Source organism: Saccostrea cucullata, unplaced genomic scaffold, assembly GCF_032062105.1.
Source record: "Saccostrea cucullata isolate Sc308-1 unplaced genomic scaffold, CSIRO_AGI_Scuc_v1 ctg556, whole genome shotgun sequence".
NCBI lineage: Eukaryota > Metazoa > Mollusca > Bivalvia > Ostreida > Ostreidae > Saccostrea > Saccostrea cuccullata.
This window is the reverse complement of record NW_026920218.1, coordinates 5,556-20,290: the sequence shown is the minus strand read 5'-3', so window position 1 is coordinate 20,290 and position 14,735 is coordinate 5,556. Positions and strand designations below refer to the sequence as shown.

Below are 14,735 nucleotides of genomic sequence, written 5' to 3'. Positions count from 1 at the left end.
TAAACAGAAACTTATCCATGAATTGAGGTTTATTTTAGATGACTTTACATGTAGCTATTTGACAGTGATATAAAATCTTACCTGGGTCCCTACCCCTGCCTTCTTTCTCTCCCATGCTGTCTATTTGTCCTGTAAAACACAGATATTCTATTTTAGACATTGTATCATTAACCTTGTCTTCTGTCCTGTAAAACACAGATATTCTATTTTAGACAATATTGTATCATTAACCTTGTCTTCTGGCATTCATCACCTGAAGTTCACTGCTACCTGGTTTACCTGTCCATTCCATCCACAAATAATCTGTAGTTTACCTGTCCATATCCAGGTAGCACTTACTGCAATATTGCTTATTTTGAGGTGTTAAATTTTATGGGGTTTAGAGAACTTTATTGGAAGGATTAAGCACTGCTAGGTTGTGGTGACATAAATTCATGGGTTTATCCATACACATACATACAAAAAATTATTTATTACCTATTAGAAATGAAATGTAGATTTGACAAAAATCAATCTCTACCTGGAATCCTGGAACTACCCTCTTCAATGTAATATCTATTTTTAGATCACACCTGCTGTTTACCTGGGATCCTGCCGTCAGAACTGCCCGACTCCCCGGGGGCCCTATATCTATTTTTAGATCACACCTGAGTTTTACCTGGGATCCTGCCATCAGAACTGCCCACCTCCCCAGGGGACCCCTCCACAGGAAACACAATCCCGGGCTCCGGTTTCGTCAGCCCGGGCTTACGTCGACCAACAGCCTTAGTGTTCTCAGAGACTGTAAATAAATCAGAGTACTGAGAGTACTGCAACACAGGGTTCAACAATCAAGAAAAATAGCAAGGCGTGCTGTGTGAGAAATCACAAAATGATTCCTTGTTCACAGCTGTTTATTTGGGACAATATTTTGTGAAGCATCAACATCAGTTAAATCCTTCTATATATTAAGTCAAAAAAAAAATCTATAAACTATTTATAACTTACTAAAGGGAAAGTCTGAGTCCATCTTGTCTTCTTCTTTATTGTTAGTGGTAACATCTCCATTGCTATTGGTGATGACCCTGTTCTTGGATGACCTATCTTCATTTATCACAGGGCCAAGGTTAAGTGTTACTTCTGAAGCTGTTGTAGTCGAGGTAGTGCTGACCTCAGTTTTATATTCTTTGGTAGTTGGACCTAAAACAAAGATGCAGAATTTCTCATTAAATCAAATACTGCCTAATTTGTCGTGTACATTTTATTAGGCAAGTTTGTATTTTTTGGTGAACAAAATGACTTAATCAAAAGAACTTATATATCTAAAGCATTCTGCCACAGATGGTCCCTCCTCAATCTCTACTTCTTTTAATAAATGCTGCATGTAACAGTACAGATTTAATTCTTCACCTGTAGCTGTGATTGTCTTTACGACTGTCCTGTTCGACTTCTTCAGGAGTTCAAACTGTGACTCCCCGGCGGTGATACAGGTCTTTGGTTCCTGCGGCTCTATCCCCTGGTATCCCTCCACGTACCACAGCGTCCAGTCATAGCTAACGTCAGTCTGACCCTCGCACTCGGGACAAACCGCCTCTATCCTGATTGGTTCATTCTCATTGATGACATCACGCTGACACAGAGGACATCTCAGGCCCACACTGCAAGTAATATTCACATCTGATCACATGTCTAAAATCAAATTCAAACCTGATCACACGTCTAAAATCAAATTCAGACCTGATTGATCACATGTCTAAAATCAAATTTAAACCTAATCACATGTCTAAAATCAAATTCAGACCTGATTGATCACATGTCTAAAATCAAATTTAAACCTAATCACATGTCTAAAATCAAATTCAGACCTGATTGATCACATTGTCTTAAATCAAATTTAAACCTGTCTAAAACATAAGGGCTGAGGATCAAAATGTATCATTATACCTCATTATAAATATTCTACACAACGCGTTATCTCGACGTCACAATAGCCTGGTTTACGTCACAAAACTGATGACAATGTGTTGACCAAAGGGTTTTATAGTAACTTTACGTTAACAATGAAAGTGAATTTGAGAGCGGTGTCGAATTTGAAAGTTTATGTTTATTTCAAAGGTTTTGCTTGTTTCGGTATAATAAACAATTCATTGCATGAATGTTCTGGAAACATGAAGACTTATTCAGCCAAGAAATATCATATTTCCCTCAGGCGAAGCCCTCGGGGAATATTATTTTTCTTGGCTGAACAAGTCTTCATATTTCCCTCACTATCATGCAATAAATGTATAATATTGAGTCACATCACTCTCTCTCTCACCCTCTTACTGCCAAAAAAAAAATGTTCTGAAAACCCTTTGAGTCCCAATTTGATCAATTCTAACCTGACTAGTTGTGATATTCTCTGATTCTGACTTACTCTATAGTGATATATCCAGACTCCACCTCTATGACTTGTGTGCTGACTTACTCTATAGTGATATATCCAGACTCCACCTCTATGACTTGTGTGCTGACTTACTCTATAGTGATATATCCAGACTCCACCTCTATGACTTGTGTGCTGACTTACTCTATAGTGATATATCCGGACTCTACCTCTATGACTTGTGTGCTGACTTACTCTATAGTGATATACCCGGACTCCACCTCTATGACTTGTGTGCTGACTTACTCTATAGTGATATATCCAGACTCCACCTCTATGACTTGTGTGCTGACTTACTCTATAGTGATATATCCAGACTCCATCTCTATTACTTGTGTGCTGACTTACTCTATAGTGATATATCCAGACTCCACCTCTATGACTTGTGTGCTGTTCTGGGAAGCTAGTCCGTTTGTGGAGACATTTAAGATGAAGAGATACTGTCTTCCTGACTCTAACCAGGAGGCGGGAAAACTCAGCATCGACTCAGTCAGGTCTAAAGTCTGGTTGTCAAGGAAACAGGGCTCCTCAATGTTTGTCAGACTTAGGCTGCATGTCCAGTTAAACCTGTCAAAAAAAATTGTAGAAGCCTTCTTTTATCTATTCAAAAAATTATGTTTCAAAATTTAAGATTTGCTTCAGATTTTCTAGTGAAAAGAATTTTCCACAAGTCCTACTCCATAGTTACAGAAAACAGTTTATCCCATGTATTGAATATTAACAAGATTATAAGTACATGTTTATTTTACCTCTGAAAAGAATTCATTTATCTACATCAGACCATGTGTAATGTTACCTTAACTGAGCTGAGTCCTGTGAGTTTGGGTCTGTAGACTCTGTTCCGTTCAGTGTGATGTTTCCTGTATGACCCACCCGTCTGAAGGCCCCACCGTCTATGTGGACTGAGAGTGGAGCTGGCACCACCTCAAACTGTGTCTTCTTTATAGCATACACTATTGTACCACTGTACTTAACCTAGAGTAGATAAAGTTATATACATGTCTTTCCATTCTTTATAGTTTAAGCAAAATCTCTTTGCTCCCAAGAGTTTGAAAGCTAGTATCAAATATTTCAAAACTCAAAGCCATATATGGCGTAACTGATCAAAAAAAAAAATATTTTTGAAAAATACAAAATTAAGAAAAGAAATATAGTTAATACATTTAAATTAAAGCTTTTCATACAATTCTGAACACGGTGAACACCTCGTTTTATCTAATAATACGATTTTATCTTCTCTATAATGTGTAATTTAAATCTTTTGTATTTTCTTCCGAGTCGGAGAAAATTCTGAGAATCCAAATTAAATTGTGATATCTTTATAACGCAATTGACTACGATTTTGTAATTTACGGAAAAGTTCTATCTTTATATAAAGTAATGATACAAATAATGAGTTCTTATAATTTTAGTCAAATAATTTTCATTTTACATACGCCATATATGGCTTTAAAATGGAAACATTCTAATCAATGACAAATTAGTAAGTGTCTGAACTAGACTACCTTACCATCAGTGACAGTGTGTATTCTCCTGACTCAGTGTCTGAACTAGACTACCTTACCATCAGTGACAGAGTGTATTCTACTGACTCAGTGTCTGAACTAGACTACCTTACCATCAGTGACAGTGTGTATTCTCCTGGCTCAGTGTCTGAACTAGACTTCCTTACCATCAGTGACAGTGTGTATTCTCCTGGCTCAGTGTCTGAACTAGACTACCTTACCATCAGTGACAGAGTGTATTCTACTGACTCAGTGTCTGAACTAGACTACCTTACCATCAGTGACAGTGTGTATTCTCCTGGCTCAGTGTCTGAACTAGACTACCTTACCATCAGTGACAGAGTGTATTCTCCTGACTCAGTGTCTGAACTAGACTAACTTACCATCAGTGACAGTGTGTATTCTCCTGACTCAGTGCCTGAACTAGACTACTTTACCATCAGTGACAGTGTGTATTCTCCAGGCTCAGTGCCTGAACTAGATTACCTTACCATCAGTGACAGTGTGTATTCTCCTGACTCAGTGCCTGAACTAGATTACCTTACCATCAGTGACAGTGTGTATTCTCCAGGCTCAGTGCCTGAACTAGATTACCTTACCATCAGTGACAGTGTGTATTCTCCTGACTCAGTGTCTGAACTAGACTACCTTACCATCAGTGACAGTGTGTATTCTCCTGACTCAGTGTCTGAACTAGTCTACCTTACCATCAGTGACAGAGTGTATTCTCCTGGCTCAGTGTCTGAACTAGATTACCTTACCATCAGTGACAGTGTGTATTCTCCTGACTCAGTGTCTGAACTAGTCTACCTTACCATCAGTGACAGAGTGTATTCTCCTGACTCAGTGTCTGAACTAGTCTACCTTACCATCAGTGACAGAGTGTATTCTCCTGGCTCAGTGTCTGAACTAGTCTACCTTACCATCAGTGACAGTGTGTATTCTCCTGGCTCAGTGTCTGAACTAGTCTACCTTACCCTCAGTGACAGTGTGTATTCTCCTGACTCAGTGTCTGAACTAGACTACCTTACCCTCAGTGACAGTGTGTATTCTCCTGGCTCAGTGTCTGAACTAGATTACTTTACCATCAGTGACAGTGTGTATTCTCCTGACTCAGTGTCTGAACTAGACTACCTTACCATCAGTGACAGAGTGTATTCTCCTGGCTCAGTGTCTGAACTAGACTACCTTACCATCAGTGACAGAGTGTATTCTCCTGGCTCAGTGTCTGAACTAGACTTCCTTACCATCAGTGACAGTGTGTATTCTCCTGGCTCAGTGTCTGAACTAGACTACCTTACCATCAGTGACAGAGTGTATTCTCCTGGCTCAGTGTCTGAACTAGACTTCCTTACCATCAGTGACAGAGTGTATTCTCCTGACTCAGTGTCTGAACTAGACTACCTTACCATCAGTGACAGTGTGTATTCTCCTGACTCAGTGTCTGAACTAGACTACCTTACCATCAGTGACAGAGTGTATTCTCCTGGCTCAGTGTCTGAACTAGACTACCTTACCATCAGTGACAGTGTGTATTCTCCTGGCTCAGTGTCTGAACTAGACTACCTTACCATCAGTGACAGTGTGTATTCTCCTGACTCAGTGTCTGAACTAGACTACCTTACCATCAGTGACAGTGTGTATTCTCCTGGCTCAGTGTCTGAACTAGATTACCTTACCATCAGTGACAGTGTGTATTCTCCTGGCTCAGTGCCTGAACTAGACTACCTTACCATCAGTGACAGTGTGTATTCTCCTGACTCAGTGTCTGAACTAGACTACCTTACCATCAGTGACAGTGTGTATTCTCCTGGCTCAGTGTCTGAACTAGACTACCTTACCATCAGTGACAGTGTGTATTCTCCTGGCTCTAGATATCTCGGTGGAAGATTAAGGACTCGCTGATGGAGCTGGGGAAGATCCATGTTTTTGAACAACACAGGAGTTTTAGAGAGTGTCTTCACAAAGCTCCACTGATACTCTATCTCACGCGTGTACTCACAGTGAAGGCGAGTTATCTCAGCCTCAAAATAGATCCGGTCTGATCGAGAAACCTGCACAGTGAATTAAATTACATTTAGTAATCAATATCCACTCTGACATTATTATATACAAAAGACAAGCTACTGTATAATCCCTATTAACCAGCCCTGCCCCTATAAGCGCCCCCTTAGGTCTTTTTCAATTGTCAGGAAATAAGGGCCCCCTGTACAGTGATTAAATTCAACTAGAATCGTATCAAAAATTGAAGAAAGTGAAAATGAAACTTGTTTATTATCCAATTTCTCAATGGAAAATGAATAATTTAGCATAATTTCGGTGGATTATCTTCACTTTAAGTAAAGTTAGACATTACTTTAGTGGTTCCTATTATTATTTTTTTTTTGAAAAATTTTGTGAAGTTAAAAATATGACATTAAATATTATGAAGAGAAAACCAAAATAACTGCCCCCTTTTTGCAATTTTCTAAGCGCCCGGGGCAGATAATAGGGATTATACGGTATATGAAACACTGAATTTTAAATCTAGTTTTCAGTTTTACAAACTCTTGTTATTAAGTTGATAAGTAATATATAGAGTACCTTTTAACGAGTATCTTCAGATATCAGACGAGGGGGCTTGCCCCCCGAGTCTGATATCTGAAGATGCACGAGTTAAAATGTACTCTATATGTTTTGTATCATTGTTCCCAGGAACTGATTTACCCATGATCTATCACTTTTACCTTAACAGCACGTAGTTCGACTGTATTCTCACGCATTGAGTTAGACATGATCTATTAAAATTTCCTCATACAATTTTATCTGACCAATGAAAAAGGAGTATGTGATTCGAAAAGTATATAGCGCGCTGCATTTCTGAAACTTCGGATTACCTCGCCTTTCAAGTCCTGGATGACAGTTGTGATTTTATGTTATTGCAATTCTCGATGCAAACTGATATTATGAAGGAAAATTCTTTTTGTCACTTAATCTTTACACTCATAAAAATACTAAATGGGCAATTTAAACGTTCAAGGAATACCGCATGGGAAAATTGACACTTTTGACCGAGATGTACGCCGATTCTTCTAATTACTGGATGCGTCGATTTGTGTTGGAATTAATAAAATAAGACGGCTCGGAATATTTAACTCATTTCCTGTACATGTAGTTTATTGTGTGTGCTTTGTTATGCTTCAAGTTTATGAGAGTCAAAAACATTAATTTCTAAACCCGCTGTGTGAATTTCATTTTGGATTCAAAAATCGACGTGCAAAATTATTTTTTTTTTATCTTAGGGAAGGTATTCCTTCACTATGCTTACATGACTTTGTATTTACTTTTCCCCTAATTATTCGGTGTAAGGTCATGGGCCATTTAATAGAACTGTCTCATCATCACCCTGGCATGCTCTATCGTGATAGATCACGGTTGTCACCAGTTAGCCATGATGTATCAAAAATAAAAAACACAGAGATCTTCAAAGGAAAAACACTGCAACAATGATACAAGGAGATGATTACTCCCCCTAGGCACCTGATCCAGGAGTCCTTGTTTTATGCCCCCCTTTAAGACAATCCTTGTTCATTATCTTCACCTTTGACATTTGTTACCACAGTAACTGACCTTTGTGACCTCCCTGATTGACAGTTGATACCATGGTAACTGACCTTTGTAACCTTTCTGTTTTACATTTGTTACCATGGTAATGTACCTGTGTGACCTCTCGGCTGTGGATGTCAAACTCTGGCAGTTTACAGACTCGGTCCAGTACAAACAGTTCTATCCGGTCTGTCTCGTTACTGATCTGGTTGTAGGCCGTCAAGGTCACAAAGTACTTCCCCACGCTGTAACAACAGAAACATAGATATACATCATTGACAGTGACATCATCAAGTTGTCAACGTCACAAAGTACTTTCCAACACTGTACAACCGATTAATAGATATACATCACTGACAATGACAATATAACTGACTTGTACTTCATCCAAAATTCCTACTTAACATACGTTATTATAACAATTGACTTATAGATTTACAGAAATACATACTTGACATAAGTATGTCTGATTTGAGGCCCGGTGACTGTGGACTGTAGAGGAGGAGTGCCGTCTCCAAAGTCCCAGACATACGTCAGATTAGAGCCGGAGTAACTCAGCGCAGCGAATTCCAGCGACGTGTTAACCAGCGAGTCGTTCAGACAGCGTACCTCCAGGTTCTTCACTTTAGACAGGACGGTGATTTCTACCGGCACTGACTCCGCCTGACTGATATTGTTGTAAGCCTTTACTGTCGCAATAAATCTGGAAAATATTTTGAACATTAGTTTTGCCATACAACTGGCTACATGTAAATAAGGAGTATTTGATTTTCCATTATTAACATGAAGAGAATTTCTTAAGGTTTACAAGGAGGTTCTGATTTTTTTTCTTGATAATGAATTTTTTTTTATTGTTTACTACAAGGAGAGATTCTCTTTGGCTGTTTTCTATGAAAGGAGATTTGACTCAAAGATCTCTGTTAGGGATTCCGATATAAGATTTCAACAGGAGATAGTTTGGTTTGTTTTTGTATTTGGGAGAACATTTCCATTGTTAATATTAGGGATGTCAAAATTTTTATTTTCCTTAGTCGAACATTCGATTGCATTATTCGAACGATAGTCGACTATTCGGAACATTTTTTTCATAATAAAATCTTAATTTCCGTTTTACTTTCGTTTGCATACACTATGCAAGAGTTATCCTTCTTTGGTTTATGCATTACGTATGCTTTTGACAGATATTCACAGGCACTTGACTTGTAGCTATTATGTTTACATGAAATTATAATTATTTGGTTTTAATATGCATCAAAAACTACCAGCAAATATTTTTAAAAACTCCTTTAAATAAAATAAGATAAACACAGCGTATATACGTCAGGTGCCCGTGTGACATTGTTAATACCGATTACCGTATTAACTTTAAAACAGTTAAATGCCCTAGTTTACAACACTACAATGTATGCGTGTTTTTATAAAAGTAATTATCAAATTATCAAAACGTGTCTCGGCTACCGTATGTGAAACTATGAATATTACTAAAATTACAATATTTTGGATACATGGAATGTAAAGTCTAATTAACTGTGTTTTCATTATAATTCTACAAACAAAACCCACAACAGTGATTCATAATTTATCAGAAAAACAATTGTTATTGACAATTATCAGATTATAGAAGAGCATTAATGCATTTATACATTGATAATGAAAAGTCAACAGTTTTTGTTCAGGAAAATAATTTTGTCAACAACGTCTGAAGACAGACGATTTCTCAATTTTGTGACGAGTAATCCCGCCGAAGAAAATATATGTTCTGAGGGCACTGATGTGGCAGGGGAGCCAAAGAATCAAAGATGTTTTCTTATCATCGTACATTTTATCTATTCTTGATTTGATCGTGTTCCTCGATGGAATTTTACACGCAGGCGCTACTTCATTCATAAATCCAATAAAGCCATCCCAAGACACAATGCTTAGAGGTAAATAATCCTTCACAACCATCAGTCCAGTCCAATACGAAAATTCGTAATATTACGAAAAAACGTAAGATTACGAGAAAGCGTAATATTACAAGTTATCGTAATATAAAACTTATATTACAATTTTTCGTAATGGAGTTAAATTACGAATTCGCGTAATATAGCAGATTGTAGAGACTATATTACGAGTTTTCGTAATCCAAGACAAATTCAAGCATTGCAAGAAATTGAGTGGCGGGTAGCAAAGTGTGACGTTTACTACGAGATGTCACGGGCGATAACTTGTACGACTCTTACTGAGATTTGAATTCTGTGTATTTCAATAAGAATTGCACGAACAGTTGAATTATGAGACGAGGTAGTGATTTTTAGGGTAGACTTCGCAAGAAAAGTAGGGAGTTGGTGATATAGACCAATGCGACATGCTTAAGCGAATATTGAAATTTACTGGAAAATTGGTCTTATCCTTGGGAAAATTCCTATAAAAGAATAATAAAAGAAATTGTCCACTCACCCATTGCTGGCGGTACTTTCTTCTTGAATTTCCATGCTTTCTGATAGGCGTAACTGACCAAACTGACCGCGTGCTATCAGTAGCCGTGGAATCTGATATATTACTGACGTCATACTTTGCTACCCACCACTCAATTTCTTGCAATGCTTGAATTTGTCTTGGATTACAAAAATTCGTAATATAGTCTCTTACAATCTGCTATATTACGCGTATTCGTAATTTAACTACATTACGAAAAATTGTAATATAAGTTTTATATTACAATAACTTGTAATATTACGCTTTCTTGTAATCTTACGTTTTTACGTAATATTACGAATGTTCGTATTGGACTGGACTGACCATATTTGCTATAGATTTTGAAATAGAATCGGACTGAGTAGCGGACAGTTTTTTTTGCGAACGTGTGAAAAATTCTCCAACAGTTGGCTGTGCCTCATCGTCCAATTTATTTGGATGAAGATTTGTAAGATGGTATCGCATATTGGAAGTAGTTCCGCAATAGCTTAATACAGCTTCGCATAACGTACATTTTACAGTTTTTTCATCAAAGTTTCGCTTAAAAAATTTCCACACGGTTGATTTCGGTGGTGGCATTTTCAAAACTGAACTGAAAATCTATGAAACCTAAACGTAATTGGGGGTTTGATTTTTCTGAACGGTTCTTACGTAGTGAATAATACTCACAAATGAATAGCTAGTAATGACTTTGTAAAGAAAGATAACCCATGAACTTTTTCATAAATTTGTAATCAACAGTTATCGCTCTTTTTTTTATCGTATTTTATTTAGTCGATAGTCGGTTGTATTATTCGATAGTCGGTCCTTTCGACTGACAGTCGAATAGTCGACTATTCGTTGACATCCCTAGTTAATATATATTGAGATAAGACAGCATGATTGATAAACTACTGAACATGAGAGGAGTTTTAATGGTTGAACATTGTAAAAAAAAAAAAAACAACAGAGAGTATAAATAGGAAAGAGAGAATCTGATTGGTTGATGACTGTGAGGAGAGAATTTGATTGGTTGATGACTTAGAGGAGTGAATCTGATTGGTTAATCACTATTAGGAATCTGATCGGTTAATCCTGTGAGGAGAGAGTCCAATTTGTTAATCACTGTGAGGAAAGCATCTGATTGGTTTAATATTTCATAGGAGAGAGTCTGATTGGTTATGCCCTGTGGGGAGAATTGGATTGGTTGCTTTCTATCCCTACACTTACTTTCTGTTTCTCCTGTATCTGTAGTCTATCTCTGGTTGATAACAATGATAAGATCGTCTGATTGGTTGACACTTACCTTCCGTTTCTCCTGTATCTGTAGTCTATCTCCGGTTCTGTTGTCTGGACTCCTTTCTGGTTGTCCCCCAGGTTCCAGTGATGGTACGTCCCCAGACCCGGTTCTGGTAACGTCTCGGCTCTCAGCTCAATCACCTGGTTCGTCTCAGTGATGTTGGTGCTCGTTATCAACCTCACCCCTTAAAAATAACAGGAAGAAATATAAATATTAAATTTTGGGGGTCAAGAGAAACCTTCTATACATTGAACTGTACACTATCCCTTTCCAAGACATCTCTGTCAATAAGGGGGGTTGGGGGGTGGGGGGTGGGGGGTGATGGTTCATTTAAAATTATTGAACACTAACCTTGTAGAAGACCACAACTTGTTCTGTGGGTGGGGGATCACATTATTGACCTTTATCCCTGTATGAGGCTCTTAACTTTTGACCACCATTTGTTCTTTGGAAAGGTGCCTTCTTTCAGTAGAACACTGACCTTGTATAAGACTCTGGACTCTGTGGGAGAGGGAGGTTGGGTTAGGGGTCATCTTGTTTGTATAGAACACTGACCTTGTATCAGACTCTGGACGACCACCAAGGCGTGTTCTGTTTGGGAAGACACTCTGTTTCTGGCTATCACCGTCACACTGAACTCTCCCCGTGTCTGGTACGTGTGTCTCATCACCGAGCCTGAACAGAGAAAAGATACTGTAGACGTACTTTTTTCCACGGAGTCATAATTCCGCGGAATCTCAATTTCCATTTAGTACGCGGGTATAAAATTACGCGGATTTCTTAGACTGTCACTATATGCCATACATTTACATTAAGTACGCTAGGACATATTTCTGCGGAAAGCGTAAATTAATACCACGCGGAAAAAAGTTTTTCTACAGTACTTAAACAGGTCAGAAGCTCTCACACTGAACCTGAACAGATACAAAAAAGATACAAAACTGGTCAGGGGCCTGGAAAGCTTACCTGAGCTACAAGCAGATTTAAAACTTCTTTTCAGGCATAAAATACAATAAATTTACTAATCTGAAGTAAACATGTCATTATGGAACCAGTCTTCACAATTTCTAAATAATACAAGCAGGTTTTGTTTTTTATTTATGAGTCATATGAGATAGAAATAAGTGAAGCGAGTAATTTCAGAATTTGGGCAACCATTAATTACCTGAATCACAATTAATTACCTGAGTTACCATTAATTACCAGAATCATCATAATTACCTGAGTTATTGTTAGTTACCTGTGTTACTGTTAGTTACCAGTGTTACTGTTAGTTACCTGAGTTGTTGAGTATATCAGTCTGGTCTCCGAGCTTCCAGTCAAATGTTACATTGGTACCATGAGAGAAAGTAGCACGCATAACAGTGACATCACCAAGTTTTGTGTAGTAAATGGATTTATCCAGCTTTAATCCAAACGGTGAGGCCTGTACATAGAACAGCCTGTCAAGTGTTGCTGTTCTGTTGCCAAGGGGATTTATTGCTGTCACCGTGATGTTAAACACTCCCTCTGAAATATGTAAACAAAACTGCTCTAAACAGAAACCAGTTTCAAATTTAAGATTTGGATCAATGAGTGGTTATATGAATGGTCTGACTATGTAGCTTACCCTGTGTGTATCTGTAATACTAGGTTTTATATGTCTATATGTACATTCTACTGACCCTGTGTATATCTGTGGGACGTGCTGCCTTTGACATAGTTAAGGAACATCTCTCTCTCCCCTGTACTATATAGCCTACCCTGTGTATATCTGATTATATAGCCTACCCTGTGTATATCTGATTATATAGCCTACCCTGTGTATATCTGACTATATAGCCTACCCTGTGTATATCTGATTATATAGCCTACCTTGTGTATATCTGATTATATAGCCTACCCTGTGTATATCTGACTATGTAGCCTACCCTGTGTATATCTGATTATATAGCCTACCCTGTGTATATCTGACTATGTAGCCTACCCTGTGTATATCTGATTATATAGCCTACCCTGTGTATATCTGATTATATAGCCTACCCTGTGTATATCTGACTATATAGCCTACCCTGTGTATATCTGACTATATAGCCTACCTTGTGTATATCTGATTATATAGCCTACCCTGTGTATATCTGACTATGTAGCCTACCTTGTGTATATCTGACTATGTAGCCTACACTGTGTATATCTGACTATGTAGCCTAACCTGTGTATATCTGACTATGTAGCCTACCCTGTGTATATCTGACTATGTAGCCTACCCTGTGTATATCTGACTATGTAGCCTACCTTGTGTATATCTGACTATGTAGCCTACCTTGTGTATATCTGACTATGTAGCCTACCCTGTGTATATCTGATTATATAGCCTACCCTGTGTATATCTGACTATGTAGCCTACCCTGTGTATATCTGACTATATAGCCTACACTGTGTATATCTGATTATATAGCCTACCCTGTGTATATCTGACTATGTAGCCTACCCTGTGTATATCTGATTATGTAGCCTACCTTGTGTATATCTGTGAGACTATAGGTTTTATATGTCTATATGTTCGTTCTACCTACCCTGTGTATATCTGTGAGACGTGCTGCCTTTGACGTAGTTAAGGAACATCTCTTCTCTCCCCTGTACCACTGTTGTCGTGCCATCACCAAAGTCAAACTGGAACTCGATGTGGGAACCCTTCTCACAGCTAAAAATAGAAACAAGGAGCCCCTTCTTACAATTAAAATAAACATGTAGAATCCTTTCGTATAGCTGTATTAAAAAGGTAGTAAAATATATTTGACAGCTCATCAGAAAGAGCTGAAGTAAAATACAGAAATAAAGAATTTAGCGGCACTTTAGAATCAGGAAATGTTTTTATCACTTGACATAACATAACAACCAACTCCCAGGGTTTTAAGTGCTTTAAGGTGCCTGTACAGAACTGACTTTTGAAGTGATTGCGCAAAATTTAAGTGTCCTTAAACTAATATACTTACTAGAAAAGTTTAGGTCTCTTCCAATAATTTAAGATTTTTCTTACAAAAATTCGGGGTTTTTCCCCTTGTAACACACTTTAGACCAATTAAAATTGTGAAGCATTGCAACAATTATTTGACTGAAAACTGACAAATGACATCTTTATTCCATCTTTAGATGGTGTTTTTGGTTTACATTGGCTACAAATTCTGTCAAACAAGAAGATATTTCCCCAACTTACTGTCCAGTACTAAATCTTTTGATATGGCCTCTGTACAATTTACTTCACAAAGCCCACTGTCCTTTTTTTGTCGTTTTTTTTTCTAGACGTGTCACATTTCAACAAACAAGTTGTTCACTCATGACTCTAAATGACCTGAACGAACGGAATTTCATTTTTATCTGAACTTTTTTTTCTCTATCAAAAATGTAGTGTACTTTTTATGGCCTGAAAAAAGCCTTTTTAATATTCACCATTTATGTTTGATAAAAATTATTGCTACAATATTAATAATCATTTTCAACACACTGCCAACTAGACTTTATTGTT

General features: G+C 37.7%; 1 protein-coding gene across 1 annotated transcript in view; it reads right to left on the bottom strand.

Annotated features, from left to right (window-relative positions):
• Window positions 1-13,909, bottom strand: part of LOC134245086 (polycystin-1-like protein 1) — an 81,207-nt gene extending 67,298 nt beyond the window's left edge. Inside the window, 14 exon segments of the mRNA XM_062727352.1 lie at window positions 82-129; window positions 659-781; window positions 988-1,179; window positions 1,390-1,637; window positions 2,600-2,625; window positions 2,779-2,971; window positions 3,201-3,379; window positions 5,751-5,963; window positions 7,607-7,739; window positions 7,946-8,197; window positions 11,237-11,414; window positions 11,786-11,905; window positions 12,509-12,739; window positions 13,786-13,909. Of these exon segments, the coding sequence (XP_062583336.1) occupies window positions 82-129; window positions 659-781; window positions 988-1,179; window positions 1,390-1,637; window positions 2,600-2,625; window positions 2,779-2,971; window positions 3,201-3,379; window positions 5,751-5,963; window positions 7,607-7,739; window positions 7,946-8,197; window positions 11,237-11,414; window positions 11,786-11,905; window positions 12,509-12,739; window positions 13,786-13,834 (2,185 nt within the window). The 5' untranslated portion in view covers window positions 13,835-13,909.
• Window positions 13,910-14,735: the final 826 nt, after the last annotated feature.